The 18,474-nt window shown below is 34.1% G+C and overlaps 1 protein-coding gene across 1 annotated transcript; it reads left to right on the top strand.

The window, feature by feature from the left end:
• Positions 1 to 8,118: 8,118 nt before the first annotated feature.
• LOC149562398 (putative linoleate 9S-lipoxygenase 5) lies at positions 8,119 to 13,386 on the top strand. Its single transcript, XM_089825909.1, has 9 exons — positions 8,119 to 8,466; positions 8,564 to 8,847; positions 10,071 to 10,311; positions 10,406 to 10,744; positions 10,829 to 10,914; positions 11,371 to 11,478; positions 11,575 to 11,858; positions 12,093 to 12,356; positions 12,442 to 13,386. Exons 1-9 carry the CDS (start codon positions 8,232 to 8,234, stop codon positions 13,211 to 13,213), a joined length of 2,613 nt encoding a protein of 870 aa, XP_089682035.1. The 5' UTR covers positions 8,119 to 8,231; the 3' UTR covers positions 13,214 to 13,386.
• The last annotated feature ends 5,088 nt before the right edge of the window (positions 13,387 to 18,474 follow it).

Raw genomic sequence — 18,474 nt, 5'->3', positions numbered from 1 at the left:
ATCCCCTACTCTCTCTCTCTCTCTCTCTCTCATCCCCATCCCATACAAGCTCTCTCTGCCACCCCCTACTCTCTCTCAAACTCTCACACTCTCTCCCATCCCCTACTCTATCTCTCTTATACACATTCCCATTCCCCCCCCCTCTCTCTCTCTCTCTCTCTCTCTCTCTCTCTCTCTCTCTCTCTCTCTCTCGCACTCCCTCTCCCATCCCCTACTCTATCTCTCTTACACACTTCCATTCCCCCTCTCTCTCCCTCCCACTCCCTCTCCCACCGCCTACTATCTCTCTCTCCCATCCCCTACTCTCACTCGCTCTCTGCTACCCCTACTCTCTCTCACACTCTTACACTCTCTCCCATCCCCTACTTTCTCTCTTACACACATCCCATCCCCCCTCTCTCTCCCTCTCCCACTCCCTCTGCCATTACCTACTCTCTTTCTCTCCCATCCCCTACTCTCTCTATCTCTCTCTCCCCTCTCTCTTTCACACACACACACACACACACATCCCCCTCTCTCCTCCTCTCCTACTCCCTCTGCCATTGCCTACTCTTTCTCTCCCATCCCCTACTCTCTCTCTCTCTCTCTCCCCTCTCTCATTCCCTACTCTCTCTCTTTCACACACACACACCCATCCTCCCTCTCTCCTCTCCCATCCCCTACTTTGTCTCTCCCTCTCCCTCTCCCACTCCCACTCCACCGCCTACTCTCTCTCTCTCACTCTCACTCACTCTCTCTCTCACTCTCACTCTCTCCCTCTCTACTCTCTCTCTGCTACCTCCTACTCTCTCTCTCTTTCTCTCTTACACACATTTCCATCCCCCCTCTCCTACTCCTTCTCCCATCGCCTACTCTCTCTCCCATCCCCTACTCTCTCTCGAGCTACTCTGTCTCCCCCCTCTCCCATTCCCCACTCTCTCTCTTTCACACATATGCACTCCCATCCTCCTCTCTCTCACTCTCCCTCTCCCACTTCGTCTCTCACCACCTACTCTCTCTCCTCCCCATCCCCTACTCTCAATCTCTCTCTCCCAACCTATACTCTCTCCCACACTTCCTCTCTCTCCCATCCCCTACTTTCAATCTCTCTCCCCCATCTTGTACTCTCTCTTTGTCACCCTTACTCTCTCTCTCTCTCACTTCCTCTCTCTCCCATCCTATACTCTCTTTGCCACCCCTACTCTCTCACACTTCCTCTCTCTCCCATCTCGTACTCTCTCTTCCATCCCTACTCTTTCTCACTCCCTCTCTCCCATCCCGTACTCTCTCCCCTCTCCCATCCCCTACTTTCTCTCTATCTCTTTCTCTCTCTCTCACACACACACATAGCCATTCCCCGCTCCCCCAGCTCTCTCTTGTGCTTGCATTGCAATTTAGGACTCAATAGTGTGTGCGCCCTATAGTGCGCATGTGCTACTAAGAATTCAAATGGTTCTAATAGTGTGTGCACACTACTAAAAGCTTTGCATTAAAACCAAGCATAAGGCTTGGTTTTGCCTTGGAGTTCCAACTTAAAGGTTTGGAGTTTATAAACAGGTCTAAGACGTGTTTTCCAGCAAACATATAAAAAATGATTGATTTTTCTTATGTTCTCTCCTTCATGATTCCTTGTGGTTGGGTATCAATAAGATTAGGTTACATGGCATTATAGGTCTCTATGTTAGCTATCTAACCAAATAATTTATTTTTAATTTGAACTATTTCTAGCCTTTCATCTATCATTTCTTTTGAATGTATGTTCATTTTTTGTCAAAAACCACCATGTACTAATTGGGCTATAGATTTTAGCTCGTTCATCAAATTTTGTAACAACTTAGTTTTTTAGAAACTAGACTCCATTCTACACACTTTGAAAAAAATTTTTTTTGATTTAGATTAGTTTTTAATTATTTCTAGGGGGAGCACACAGATATTTCATGTTTTTGAGATGTGTCTAGTTAAAAAATTCATTAAAAAAAAATACACATTATAAAATTACCCAAAAAATCTAGGATAAACTACATAGTGTTAAGTAACTTTTGACTAGAGGGATTAAAGAATTTCAAAAAAAAAGTTAAAATTTTAGGGGGGGCACACTTTGTACTGTGTTATGTTTTTTTGGAATAAACAATACCACTTTTTGTGGCCCCCTTTTTTGAGGACCTAAAACTAAACCATTTTGAAAAAAAAATAGTAGTTTAGAAACTAGATTCAAAGAACTACGACTTTTGTTTTTGTCATATCTTAAAATTTTGAGTCTAACTATCTTCAAATTCTTGTTGAAGTTCAGAAATTGTTGATTTTAGGAAAAAGGTGTCCAATTATACCCCCTTTTGGCACCACAACTTGGTGCACTTACCCTTATATTTTAAATCAAGAATGGAAATTGATAGACTCTTTTCAAGAGGTCCACATATCCCACATAATATGTGAAGACAATCAAGTTACAGACATATTAGCAAATTAGGGATGTGACGGATTGCACACAGACTCATTATGCCCTAAAGATTATATTGATTCACAAGAGTAGCTAGGTATGTTGTTGAAAAAAGACATTGCTTCTACAATTTAGGAGATCAGGAATTAGTTAAGCAATTTTAGATTTTGTTTGTCTCCAGATCTGGAAAGTGATTGACTATTTAGATTTTTCAGCTATGGTTTGTAATTTCCAAGGAAGCCTAGCTATACCATTTAAATAGTTGGCTATGCTTGTAGCTTTTATTTTTATTTTCTCCTTGTAAAGGAATGAGGAAGCATTGTTTTCTTTCTAATTCTTTCCCAGTGGAGTTTTCGAACTAGTTATTAATAATATTAAATCTCAATGGCTCCATCCATTTTTTATTAAAAAAATATATATTTAGAGTTTATTATTAAAATAAAACTCCTACATAATTATCATTAAATTAAATAAATATAAATATTTTAAAAATAGAACTTTAATAAAATATTTTAAATATAATTCTTTTATTTAATTAACTTCTCAATTAATTAAATATAATTAAATATCAAATTTCTTTATTAAATTTTCATTAAATTATCTTTTAATTTGATTTAATTATAATAGAAAATCACAACAAACCCACAAAACCAAATATGACAACTCAACTAAAAGTCAAAGAACAAAGTCAAACTCCAAGGTCAAAGTCATGAATTCATGTCACTTGATGAATTTAGAAAGGTGAAACTAACTCAGATACTTGTCCTACTTTCTAGGAAAATTGGCTTAGGTTAGGATTTGGACTCAAGAGTTATCTCCCCACTTATACCATTCAAATACTATGATAGGGTATGCTCATCTTGGCAATTCAGGGAAGTCAATACCCAGTACCTATAATCTGCATAAAATGCACACATGTACAAACAAAATATTCTAAACTAAACAGATAATGGCAAGAAATGGTTCATTGTGTAGATCTCGACTAGCAGGTGACTACGACTCCCTTCCTCAACCACATCAGAAATGTCACACATAAAGAAAACATACACATACACCATACACATACAAGTATGGGGTAAATATGGACATAGAAACTGCATAAAAATCATTCATCTAACTAACATCATTCAATAACTAAAAGTTACTACATGAACATATATATCATCATTGAAACAATCATGAAATAATTGGAATAACTAGTACTAAAGTAAACATATATATTAACTTAATATGAAATACAATTAATCAATTTCTAATAACCCAACACCACTAATCCTAAACCATAATCATAGAATAGGTCTTAAAGAATCCAATAAAAAAAATCAGAAAAGTCAAGTAGGGGTAGGCATTGCAATAAGAATGGTGATATTGGGTCCTCTTGTCCGATGCATCTTGAAATGTTGAAAAAACCTTCTGGGGATCCATTAATGAGAAGAGCAATTTTGGGAGTTGAAATACAATTAAAAATAAGGTTTATCCATTGATAAGAAAAACCAAAAGCTTCTAAGGACTTGCATAAGAAAAGCCAATCTACTTTATCATATGCTTTGTGGATGTCTAGTTTCAAGAGCATGCAAACTTCTTTATTTGATTGTGTTTTGTGTGTACCTTCTTGTATTATAATGATGTCATCTAAAATGGGTCTTTTAGGCATAGACCCAGTTTGTTCTTCTGAGATGAGTTTATGTAATATTATTTTGATCTATTAGCGAGTGCTTTAAAAAGGATTTTGTAGATGGTGTTGCATAGCGCAATAGGTTGATAGTTGCTAAGTTCTTCATGGTTAGCCTTCTTAGGTATGTGAGCAAAGAAAGTATTAGTAATCTCAATTAATAATGATCCTGAATTTGTAGTTGCTTCAATTGCTTTCCATAATTGCTCACCAAAAATGTCCGAATATTTTTGGAAGAAAAAAGATTAAACTAAAAAATATTGTTTCATCTCTTCTTTTGTAAAAGCATTATTTAAATTTTTATTTTCTTCCATCGATATTACTTTTGGTATAGCTTTTAACATGGTTTTTGGTGCTCTTTGGTTGGAGTATTCAAAATTATTGAGAATGCTTTTAAAATAATCTACAAATATTTTTACTATCTGGTTTGGGTCTTCTATAATGTTTCCTTAGTCACCTTTGATTTTTTCTATTCTATTCATATTTCTTTTATTTATGGTGTTTTTGTGGAAATTTTTTGTATTCTGATCCCCATTTGTTAACCAATTTCTCTGGGTTTCTTTTTCCAAAAGATTTCTTCTTTTGATAATATAGATTCCTATTTTGTTTGCAATTATTTCTCTTTATCATACTTGATGTTGTCTAATCCTTCCTAATATTTTTTTCATTTAGTTTTTTCAGGTTTTCTTTTGTTTCTAATTTTTCTTTGAATATATTTTTGAAGTGGACATCATTCCATCTTAATATACTTTTCTCAAGTGTTTTTAACTTTGAAATGAAACCAAATATTTTTGAACCTTCAAAAGGCCCTTCAGACCACCATTATCTTATTAAAGATAGAAACTTTTCATCTTGAAACCACATTTTTTCACATTTGAAAGGATTTTTGGATGGTTCCTAATGCTCTGATATTTATAATTTGACCAGAAGGTGATCAAATCTCACATGTGGTAGGATATGTGATTGAACAACATGGTCAAATTCTCTAAGATTTCCTTGAAACGAGAATCTATCAAGTCTTTCTGCAATTTGACAAAAGTCCTTTCTTCTATTATTTCATGTAAATATCCCATTAGCTGATGCAAAATCTATCAGATTTTCTTTGGAAATCCATTGACTAAATTCTATCATAGCCCGTGAAACAATCTAAGAGCCTCCCTATTTTTCTGCTAAACTTGATATTGCATTGAAATCTCCTCCTATCAAGAAGTTCTTTGTAGGGTTATTGTTTATAAACAAACTAATATCATTCCACAACTCCCTCTTACTAGTTGTTTGGATTGGACCGTATACCTTTGTAAGCACAAAATTTAAATATTCTTTATAGCTTTTAATTTTACCACTCATCCAGTTATTTGCTAGTATCCAATTATTATATACAATTTTCCTGGGGTCCCATATGATTCCTATACCTCCTAATGCCCCTAAAGATTCTATAAATTCTCATTTCCAAATTCCTAGTTGTTATTTATTATTATATTAAATCTATTTTTATTTCTATTTAGTTTTTATTTATTTATTAAGTTTTATATAATATAATCATATTAAATTTAATCTTAATTTAATATTTTTAAAATGTGATTAATTTTTTTAAAATTAATTACTTAAGACTAGATTTAAATATTATTAAATATAAGATTATTTTCTTGTGATTAAACCGAGTAATCATTATTGTGAAACGATTATGAAATGAAAAATAGAATTTGACACAAATCAATCTTTATGAAATTATATCAAAAACTAAAATGATTGAATGACTACACTTGTTTTAAATGCATGTCGAGATGTTATGTTTTATCTAGTGATGGGATTTGAGAAAACCTAGTAGTTTGACCAAATGGGAATGTTTACCAGACGCTTGGGAAGTGATTATTTTATGTTGTTATGTGATGTTTTACTGTCATGATCGTTTCATTGTCAACCATTGTGACGTATTCACTTTTTTTTGTGGTATGGACCAGTTATGGGTATGTAAGCTATGTGTTGTGATTTTTGGTGATATAACCTTGGAGGTTGATCAATTATGTATTGGTGCTTTCCAGTTGCTTGTATAGGATTGATGTGATTATTGTGATTTTATGATATATGCTTTTATGAGCTTAGGGTGGGTTATCTATGTATATGTTGGGAAGTGGCTTGTAATGGAGGTCAGAGCCCTAAAGAGGCTGCTTGGGTAAGCCATTGTATGATATATTAATAAGTGATAATATTTTCATTAATAGGGTTAAAATGAATTAGCAAGAGCTAGTGTGTAACCTCACTCATGCCTCGAGTGCTAGTATACACTAGGATGGGAGTAGAGAGGATGCTTAGTTGCAACCTTGCCTTGTTAGCATGCCTTGTCTATAAGAAATGATAGTGGCGCCACATAGAGTCACTAGGGGGTACAGGTCCTGAGAGACTGCTAGGGTAACCTTAGAGTTGACTCATGTGATGACACTTGCCCACTTGCATATTAGGTTTCCTATGTGTCTTTGTTGCCTCTTGGATTAGATGTTACTTGTGTACTTAGTGCCTTTGAGATAGATTGCTATCAAGATTCCTTAACCTAGATTCTTGTTATGACTTTTGGATTGTTATTAGTTTGAGGCTTGAGATTACCTCCTTAGCACAATGGGAATGAGCCATTTAGGTTCCATGAGGTCGGGTGGTAGTGTTTCTTATACCATTGAGATCCAACAACTGGATGCCAATGCTGGATGTACCTATGTAGTTGTTCTATTCTTCTAACGTTGTGATTATGTTTTAGATAATCATATTCTGGTATATTGTACTTTGATTATTTGAGATTCTATGGAATGTTGTATCTTATCATGATGTATATTCTTATAGCATTTCATACCCTATGACGTGTGTAGAGGACGAGTATGCATTTTGGTTATGCCATGTGACATCTTATGTAATTGTATATTCTTTTATGTGATTATGTACCTATGGTTATTCTATGACATGGACTTTGTTTACTTATCACATTTAATCTTATTAAAACTTATGTGTGTGATTCCATGTTATGGAACCCTTGAGAGATGTAACTGTTATTGTATTCCTTATGTATGTATACAAGTTATTATTTCCGCTGTGTTATCTCTTGATTGTTTAAATTTAAAAAAAATGTTAAGCAACCTTAGTAACATTGTAGATTAATTTCTCTTAGGTTCCCTAACAGAATGTTACACATTATACACGAGATGAAGACAACACAAAATCAAAACAATGACATATATTACTCACACTACTACCTTATATATATGTGTGTACACACACATATATATCTATATCTATATATACACACACAAATTATTATATATGTATACGCACACAAATTATTCTACTACCCAAAGACATGTCATATCAAATAAAATATAACTTCTTGTAATTAAAAGCTATACAATTATAAACCTACATAAATCCAATATAAAATAAAAATAATAACAATAAAATAAATGTAGACATAAAATCGATATATTTTAAGCTCTCAACATCAGCTGCCCAAATAATACAACTGCTGATCCAGACACAGTTTGAGTAGAAGCATTTCCTTAATCTTGTTCTTGCCACGAGTTCTACTCACCTTCACAAGATCATAGCGTGACTGTGACGTAAATCAACAGACATGTTTTTAGTTTCTTGTCAATTCCAAAACAATCCATTTCAAAACCAGTTTCTTGGGATGATGATGTTTACAAGCATACGAAGGTTCACAAACTTGCTAATGTCAGATCTAGCCGCACAACAAACTTAAAATCTACATTAAAAGAAGCTTTTTTTTGTCAAATAAAATTTTATCGTAGGAAGACCACCTTCTGTAACACGAAGCTTTCTGTAATTTTCAGATTAGATTCTGAGAAGGAAGCATAATTGGTTTTGGTGGGTATAATTAGATGCTAACATGTAAAGCAGAAAATGATCAAAGATCACGAATAGTCTTTTGCAAAACTAAAGGAAAATTCCCACATTCTTGGCGTCGTCGGCAAGGCATTAAAGCTAAGTGACATCAAGTAAGTAGATTCTGATTACATATAGAGACTTCAAAGATATTTTTGTGGAAAAAGTGTCATAAACACATCTGCAAATTTGCTTTTATGTAGTTTGAAGTTTCTTTAAAAGCCCCAATTAGGGAATTGGACATGAAAGCATAGAACAATGGCAGTCAATCTCTACTATGATCGTTGCTTTGGCCCATTGATAAGTTTGCTCCAAAAGCTGTTTGGGTTTCATGAACCAGTAGAAGAGGAGATAATCAAAGGCTTCGTTGTTCTCCAAAATAAAAATGTTTTGGATTTTAATGATTTCCATGCAGGAGTGGAGGACAGTTTCATGGAGTTGCTAGGAAAAAGAGTCTCTTTACAGCTTATCAGTACTACTTCTATGGATCCAAGTAATACCCAATTCTTCTCCTCCCTCTTTTCAATTTTCTGATATAATTAGTCACAAGTTAAAATGTGATGTAATTCTATTGAAACTGAATGTGACAGGTAGTAGAAGTGGAAAACTTGGGAAGGCGGCATTCATACAGAAATGGATATCTACTGGACAATATATGGTGAGTGGGGAGAGCAAGTACCAAGTTGATTTCATGTGGGACTTCAGCTTTGGGACTCCTGGAGCTTTCCTTATCAGGAATTTTCATCACCATGAGTTTTTCCTCAAGTCGTTGACAGTTGAAATTCCTGAACAAGGGAATGTTCATTTCGTCTGCAACTCTTGGGTTTATCCTGTTAGTAAATGCAAGACAGATCGAATTTTCTTCTCTAATAAGGTATGCCTTAAAACTTGTATTTTATGAAATTTAGTCCTAAAATGATAATGCTGATTAACACAGCATTTCTGTTGTGCATTGATTGAGAAGACAAAGGAAAACAGTCAATTATCATGGAAGATGAGTTCTTGTGTCAATTATCACAAGAGGTTGGTTCTTGTGAACCACTATCATGAAACAGGGGTCAATGAGTTTGACTTGAAAATCACACAGTTGAATCCTGATAACAATGTCATAATTTTACTTGCTGTAAAAAATATCTCCTACTTATTAGTCAGTTATCCGTTTGTTTATTTAATTTCTCTATAAGCCTTCAATTCAAATGCATTCTCTACAGCTTTAAATGTATTTCATGACGTCGCTCCATTGCTATAAAATTATACCCTAGATTGGCTCTGCTCATTGCTGCATCTTCCAAGAAGAGAATTAAAGTCCGAGTTGGCAGGGAAACCTAATGAGATTGTTTTAGCATGATGGAAGATGATCATTGTCAGCATTTAGATGCATTTGTGTTTATCTTTTTGAATCAATGTTTCATATTATATTACATGATCTATTATTAGAAGAAACATAGCTGAATTCAGAAACATTCAATGATGATGCAAATGATTTTGGAACTGATTGTGTGTTGATTTTTTCATCATGTCCAATCACACAACCCTATCCATACCGATGATGAATCATGTAGTGTGATATGAAATGTTAAAAAAACTGACACAATCAGTTGTAGAATCATTCACATCATATTCATAGATTGTAGAAATTTGATAAATCATATATTCAATGATCATTAACATTGACTGCAGAAACTTGATGTCTTTAATTGATGTTGGAAGATGTGTTTCTTACTATGTGAAGTTACTGTTACTGCTTATTATGGCCAGAAGCAATAGGGAGCTTAAGAGTTTGAGCCAACATCGAGTTAGAAATGCTAAATACTGTCAACTAGGTAGGTTACAATGGGACTAGGCTGATTTCGAAGTAAATTTTGCTCATCATTGTTGTGTGGCATTTCTTGGCCTACTTAAGTTTTCCTTTTTGGTTATGACCCAAATGGTTTATACACCCTGATAACACTGCATAAGCCAATCTACAAAAAAAATAGGCTCTGTTTTCTTGGATTCGGAAAAACAATATTCAATGCCCTTGACCTTGATTTTCATCTTTAAATGTCTTTGATCCCACTCTTCCATTTTCATCTCTCTGAAGTAATGCCATTGCAGAGCTATCTACCATCTGATACACCTCTGACCCTCCAACCGCTGAGAAACAAAGAGCTTCAAAGCCTAAGAGGAAATGGAACAGGAAAGATGGAAGAATGGGACAGAATTTATGATTACGATGTTTACAATGATCTTGGAGATCCAGACAAAGGAGAGGACTATAAACGCCCGATATTAGGAGGATCTAAAGAATTCCCATATCCACGAAGGGGAAGAACCGGTCGTCATCCCAATAGAAGTGGTTCGTATCAGCTCTAAATCTTATGCATTACTTAGTTTGCATTTAGCCTTCATTATTTGAAGAAACTGATAATACTGATCATGATGATTGACAGATCCAGCTACAGAAAGCAGATTATTTTCCCTGAACCTAGACATATATGTTCCTCGAGATGAACGGTTTGGGCGGCTTAAAATGTCTGATTTCTTAGCCTACGGACTAAAGAGTCTGGTCCAGTTTTTAGTGCCTGAAATCCAGGCACTGTTTGATTCCACTCCAAATGAATTCGACTCTTTTGAAGATGTTAGGAAGCTGTACACAGATGGAATACCATTGCCTTTGAAATCTGTTCAGGAGCCTGCAAACAAATTCAGTCGTCTGGAGTTCATCAAGGAATTTTTCAGCCCAGAAGCCGAGAGTTTGCTCAAGTACCCTTATCCGAAGGTCATAGCCAGTGAGTCACATTTTCTCGCTTGTCATTATATTGTGTAGAAAAACTAGAAGAATTAGTTTTGAGGGCAGAATTTGTTCGATACAGCTGACGAATTCGCATGGAGAAAAGATGAAGAATTTGCTCGGCAGATGCTCTCTGGCGTCAATCCTCTGCATATCAGGCGTCTCCAAGTAATTAACATTCGTCAATTTGCTAGTATAATTCTGATGCTCAAGTTCTGAGTAAAATCATTTGCCAATAAGATATGGATGATGACGGATTCCAAAGCCGATATATCGATTTAAAAAATCTCTGCACAGTTCTGCCACAAAGCTTTTCAAATACAATAAAAGCTTTCCATTCGATTTTTCTATTTTCCTTCACTGCTCATTGGAAAGCATAAAGCTTTCCCCAGCTAGTGCTGTTTCGTTAGATTCTTTACTGATATAGTTGGACATTGATGATCTTTATTTCTTTTCAAGTTTTACTGAATATATTGATAATTGCATGAAGTGGCTAAATAACGCTTGAATGGGACTGTGTAAATGCACTCCAAGCTCTCGGGATTCCGGGAATGAATCTGTTTGAACAATTTTGCATTGGTGAGCTTTGCCTTGCTCTGATATATCAATCCTTCCGATTTGCAGAGTTTTCCCACAAGAAGCAAATTAGACCCAGGATTATATGGTCCACAAGAAAGCTATATCACTGCTGCACATATAGAGAAGAACCTTGATGGCCTTACATTGGAGAAAGTACACGTTTTCTCTGTTACAATTTGCTGATGATTGGTTAGATTGTCATTCTTTTGAGATATTTGGTAACATTGATCTTTGCTTATAATTTCTTAGGCCCTTGAGGAAAACAAACTGTTCATATTAGATCATCACGACACCTTCATGCCATATCTGAACCGGATAAATGCTCTGTCAACAAAGGTCTATGCTTCTCGCACAATTTTGTTCCTCCGCAAGGATGACATTTTGAAGCCAGTTGCCATAGAACTGAGTCTGCCATCAGGGTCGAGAAGGGTGTTTACTCCTGCAGAGGAAGGGGTTTCTGGAGCGCTCTGGCAGCTCGCTAAAGCTCATGTCACTGTTAACGATTCTGGATACCACGAATTGATCAGCCACTGGTGAGCACATTCATCCAATTTTAGGTTTTCCTGAAATCACGGGAACATAGAGAGATATATCAATGTTACAAAAGGATTTGTTAGCAGCTATCTTGGGCCTTGCCAAGAGAAATTGATTCAACGTGTTTGTTGATGGTAGATTCTCCTGGATTTTTATTGTTTTGCTGGCGATCTCATTCATTGAAGAAGAGATCCAGAATCTTGATTTGGGGGTTTGTTGTTTTGGGTTTTCAGGCTGAGGACACACGCAGTCATAGAACCATTTATAATCGCCACAAACAGAAACCTGAGCGCCCTGCATCCCCTTCATAAGCTACTAGCCCCACATTTTCGTGACACAATGAACATCAATGCTCTGGCTCGCCATATTCTCATAAATGCGGGAGGAATACTTGAAAGAACGGTGTTTCCACAAAAGTATGCCATGGAAATGTCTGCTGTTGTTTACAAAAACTGGAGATTTGACGATGAAAGCTTGCCTGCTGATCTTCTTAAAAGGTACCAAGTTACTAAGTTCTGTGTATTTCAGTTGATGTGACATATATATTTAATTTCCTGATCCATAGAATTTGGGATGAAACAGGGGAATGGCAGTGGAAGATAAATCAATGCCCCATGGGCTGAGGCTGATCATCCAAGACTACCCTTATGCTGTGGATGGATTAGATATATGGTCAGCAATACAGAAATGGGTTGGGAAATATGTGTCCATCTACTACAACGACAATGATGAACTTGTAAGAGGTGACACAGAGCTTCAGGCATGGTGGGATGAAGTTCGAAATGTTGGTCATGGAGACAAAAAGGATGAATCTTGGTGGTACAAGATGGATAGTGTTGCAGAGCTTGAAAAGGCATTAACAACAATCATATGGATTGCTTCGGCTCTTCATGCAGCAACCAATTTTGGGCAGTATGCATATTCAGGGTACATGCCCAACAGGCCAGCTGTCGGCAGAAGGTTCATCCCGGAGGAAGGATCTCAAGATTTTGCAGAGCTTGCTAAGAATCCAGACAAGTTTTTCTTGAAAACTGTTTCCAGTCAATTCCAGACTACCGTGGGCATTGGGTTGATAGAGATATTGTCTAGACATCCTACAGACGAAGTGTATCTGGGGCAGAGAGAAACAGAGGATTGGACTGATGATAAGCGGGTAATGGAAGCGTTTGAGAGCTTCAGTAGGGAGTTGAGAGAAATAGAGGAGAAAATAAACAAGAGGAATGGAGATGGAAGACTGAAGAACAGGTCAGGGCCTGTAAAGGTGCCATATACATTGATGTATCCAAGTACTTCAGATTTTAGCAGACAGGGAGGATTAACTGGCCGAGGAATTCCAAATAGCGTCTCCATTTAGCAGAGCAGTTCCAAAGACAAACAAACCATGTTTCAAAAATGAAGTGCAATTGATTTGAAAAATGATTTTGAAATGTAATTAGAGATGTGGGTTATGTTTCAGGGCCATCAAACTTTTTATTTTACTAGCCATATACATACTTTCTTCTGGATTTCCTTTTTTTTCAACAAAAATCAGTGTCTCAATTTGTAATGCGAAAAATCAGTTTAGGAGAATAGTCTTGTAGGAACAGGGGAAATTAGCTCAATTTTGAAGAGATTTGGGAAAGCATATATTCAGATTACCAAACATTTTCAATGGGGATGACGCCTCTTTAAAGTACAAGAATATCACGAAAAGATGTGGTGAGGAAATACCTTACGTCTCACAGTTGGAAAAGAAAATCAACATAATGACGTATCCCGACGACAAAAGAATGGTATCTAAATCTTTTTTATGTAAAATAAAATTTGTGCAAATAATACACTAGTGACTAAATAAGACTTAATTATAAAGTCAATATGGTGGAGATAAAGAAAGACTTCATAGAGTTTTGGAATATGGTGGAGATAAAGAAAGACTTCATAGAGTTTTGGAAAGGGCATTTTTCTAATTATTAATAAATAAAAATTAAGGGGGTGATGAGGAATCTAAGATTTGAGTTTTTTTTTTTAAAATAAATAAGGGGTTTAAGTTCATCGATTTATATTTACTAACAATCACACCTTAGTGTACAATGGGTACATCATAGATGTATGGTAGGTCAACTAAGTATTTGTCCCTTTGTTGGTCTCTCGATATCGTCCTGTCTTGATCTTCTTATCTCTTTACTAATCTATCTCACCATTGATGTCTCTTTCTATCATATCCTCTCTATCTCTCCCTCTTTATCTCGCTGGATCTATTTCTATGTTTACGTTTTTATCTCTCTTTATATGTATATCTTTTTTCCCATCTTCTCTCTTTATATTGATAGCTATCTATATCTTCCTCTTTCCCTTTCATATCTAAACAAATCTCCCTTTCTATCTATCCATCTCTTTCCATCAACCCCTTTCATATACCTTTAAATCTCTACATCTTTGTTTTTCTCCCACCACATCTCCAGATATATATATATATATATATATATATATATATATATGTATGTATGTATGTATGTATGTATGTATGTATGTATGTATGTATGTATGTATGTATGTATGTATGGTTCTCTCTCCATCTCTCTATCCCTAATATATCCCCTCATTTAAATGGTCATATATCTTCTCTCTTCATATAAATCCTCATCTATGTCTCTTTCTTCCTCCCTCCATCTATTTCCCCTATTTTTGTCTCCCACTCTTTATCGAGCTCCCAATCTTCATATCTATTTGAATATATGTAATTATCTATGTTTGATGTCTCTATATCTATCTTTTTTATTTCACCCCTCCTACTCTCCCTATATATCTCCTTATCTTTTTATCTCTTTACTAATCCATCTCAATATCTATATATTTCTATGTATCCCTCATCCTTCTTATCTTTTGATCTTTTCATCTCTATCTTCCCAACTCTCTTTATGTCTACCATGTCTTGTACCACTCTCTCTATCTCCCCATCTTCTCTTTCTTTCTCTCTCCCCCTCTATTTTTCCTCTCTATATTCTTGAAACCTCTCTCTCTCTCTCTCTCTCTCTCTCTCTCTCTCTCTCTCTCTCTCTCTCTCTCTCTCTCCATTCATTCATATGCCCCTCTCATTATTTCCTCATCTATCTATACCCACTTTTTAAATCTACTTTTATCTGTCTATCCCTTCACCTATTAAATGTTATCAAGTAAAAAGTTGATTAACAATTTTGACTTGTTTTACAATTTATACTCTATTGGTTAGAATTGAAATAAACCTAACTCATCTTCTATTGAAATTTTATAAAATTTCCAAATTGATTGCCCTATTAGAGAAGAATTACTTTATATAACAATTAGAGTTGATCACCCAACTCAAGAATAAAAATCAATAGATCTTGCTTCTAATGGTTCTTTTTAATAATAAATTTTCAAAGAAAATTTTCCTCTAACAAACCAAAAATGTAGTATGTTGTGATAAGGGTGTCATTATGCCATTTGATTTATGCATATGGGCTACCTCATCCAATCATCGATGAGTTCTGAAGATTTTCTATAGAAAATAGGAATGTGGATATATTATTTATAATTGCCTAGATTGAAGAGATGAAATGATCTACTACTCACTTTGATTAACCCCTTCATTTTTCAATGAAGCATTGGCATGATCTACAAATATTATTTTGAGGAGATTTCCAAAAAAGAATTGGAATACATCACACTTTGTTAATGTAGAGGAAAAATGTGTGTGTGAAGGATTATATATTTTTAGAGAGACTTGAAGCTCACAGTAGAGCCTCATGTCATAGGCACCCTACAAAACTTTGCAACTCAAGTAGTACAAAGATTACAATGTACTTCTTTGTTATCTTATTAGTAGTTCTTTGGTTCTAAGCCATCCAAATGAACATAATAGGCTTTTGAGCCTTAGGAAAAAAGAAGAGAAGGGAAATCCTTTCAAATGAAGGTCACAAATTTTATTCTGGACTACATACCTATTACTAGTGGGCACACTACTATATTGTAATTGTGTTGTATATTAACTATGGTTGCATGGGGTATTTTGCAAAGTTGAAAGAGAAGGGCATGAATGTTGTTGGTTCCATTGAAAATTGTAATTGATCAACAAGGAAGGATTTTCATATCCATAGGAGTAATGGGGAGGAAATTGGAGCATACAAGTGAGTTATCTCAACTCCAAACAACTACTAAGTAGTAATACCCAAGAAAGCTCAAAATAGCCACCATCTCATGAATGACCAAGCACCACCAATTGATAGAGACTTTCAATATTGAAGCCCTACTACAATTGAAATTATGTTGGAAAGTTTCTATCATGAAGGAGAATGTGTCACATTTATCTTAACAAAAAAAGTTGGTTTTAATTGAAAAGTCATCAATTACTTACTCATAATTTCTCCCAGATGGCACTTGAATGGATTGTGGATAGATTGATACTTGTCAAATATTTTGAATAAGAGAGGAAAAATGAACTCCAAGCTTCATGCAACTATTGTAAATTTTACTTTCCAATTAAGCATGGTAGCATTCCATCATGCATCTTTCGTCATCATACGTGCAACAAAAGTGGTGTTGATGGGAGAAAGCATAATGCCTTTTTAACTACACTGGTCAATTCATTTGAAGGATTATGGAGTCCTAGATTACCACCTATTTCATTGTTTCTAATCTATGTAAGAGGTTTTTCGAGAAAGGGAAAAGAAGTAGAAATATATGTATAATTTGACCTTTAATAAGGGAAAAGAGGCTCATGGTAAGTGTGCTAGTCAATAGATTAGTATAATTTATGTGTTGAAATTATAGCCATTTCATTTTAATGCTTCACAATTTAGGGCTTGTTGGTTTGTTTGTGTGTTATGAAATGTCTATCACCCCTAACGCAGTGCATTTAATCATATTTTGCAATGTTCAAATTTATTCACCTTGACAATAATCCTGGTCTAGATTCAAAGACAAAGATTTCATCTTTCCATAACTTTCTCTATAACTATCTTCCTATTTTAATAGCTCTCTCTATAAATCAAATATCATTTATTTCTTATTTATAGATGTGATCCAATATATAAACACTATTGTTAGACTTCATTACTACCAACACAACATTGGTTTCTTAAATAAATTCAAAGACTAGATTTTTAATAAACACTATTATTAGACTTCATTACTACTAATAAAATATTGGTTTCTTAAATACATTCAAACATTTTTTATAAACACTATTATTAGACTTCATCACTACCAACACAATATTGGTTTCTTAATTACATTAGTTCCTTTTGACTACATTTTTTTATGTTGTACCTTTCAAACCTTGATACTATTAGTTTTAATTGCATAATCTGAATTAATATTTTGCACATATTAACTATAAAAGAGTTGGGGAAACAATTAAGAGAGATAAGGGAGACATAAGAGAGATTGGAGTGTCAGAGAATTATAAATGAAATCAATTCAAATAGCTTCTAACTATTTTTAATTAAGAAAATGTTAAAATAAATTTCAAGCCTAATTTTGTAACTATATATAAACTAAATAAATGTAGAGAAAGTTATGGATAGAAGCAAATATAAAGAAGAGTGAAAAGGAAGTACATGTATAAATAGAGATACATATACAAAGTAGTATATATGGAGTGAATGAGAGATAGATACATATAGATAGAGATATATGGAGAGAAGAGATGAGACAATTAAAAGGGAAATACAAGAGAGATAGAGTGACCAAAAAAGGAGGGAGGGAATGACATTAATAGTTAGATATAGAGAGAGATACATGCAGATATAGAGTGATGATTGAAAGAGATAGAGAGGTAGATAAAGTTAGAGAGATGCTTAGAGAAATATAGAGAGGTAGATAGAGATAGACATATATGTCTAGAAAAATGTAGAGAGGTAGATATAGCAAAATAAAACTTAGATAAGAGAAGTCTTGAAAAATACATTGAAAAATAATTCTATTTTTAAATAATCTATAAAATTCAAATGTTTATAAATATATGATTTTCTCAAAAAACGTTTCATTATATTTTATTTTTCCTATTTAATATTTTTATTAAGAGTACCAGAGATAGAGAGAGTAAGATAAACAATCTTGTTGACCAACTCATTTGATTTAACTCATCAATTTGTGGCACACAACCATTCTGGAATAGTGATGAATCATTTGTTTATTTATATTGTGCATATAGGAACTTTGTTTATATTTTGTTTATTGGTTTATGTTAATATTTAAAAATTAAATTTAAAAATATAGATAATGATAATAATGTCTATAAAATTTATTCATAAAATAGTTAAATATACTTTTTATTTATAATTTATTAAAAAAAACAAATTTTTTATATATAAAATAAATTTGTACATTTTTTAAATTTATATTGAATATTATAGATAACTAAAAAAAAATATTGATTGATCTTATTATTATTTATTTAAAAATAAAGTAGGCTTTAAATATAACAATACATTGAAATTGAATTGGAAGATAAATATTTAATATATAAACAATAATTGAAATGTTTAAAGAACAAATGAAGTAACTTTGTTTTTAAGATTTTGACAAAGAATAGATTTTAAACTTGCATTTTGACAACAAAAAATGTAATACTATTTAAATATTTAATAATTTGAATAATATTAGATTTTTATTAGT

This window comes from Cupressus sempervirens, chromosome 4 (assembly GCF_028749045.1).
Source record: "Cupressus sempervirens isolate cs-2001-9-10 chromosome 4, ASM2874904v1, whole genome shotgun sequence".
NCBI classification, from domain to species: Eukaryota; Viridiplantae; Streptophyta; class Pinopsida; order Cupressales; family Cupressaceae; genus Cupressus; species Cupressus sempervirens.
Note: the sequence above shows the minus strand (reverse complement) of the source record. Positions and strands in the feature narration are given on the sequence as shown.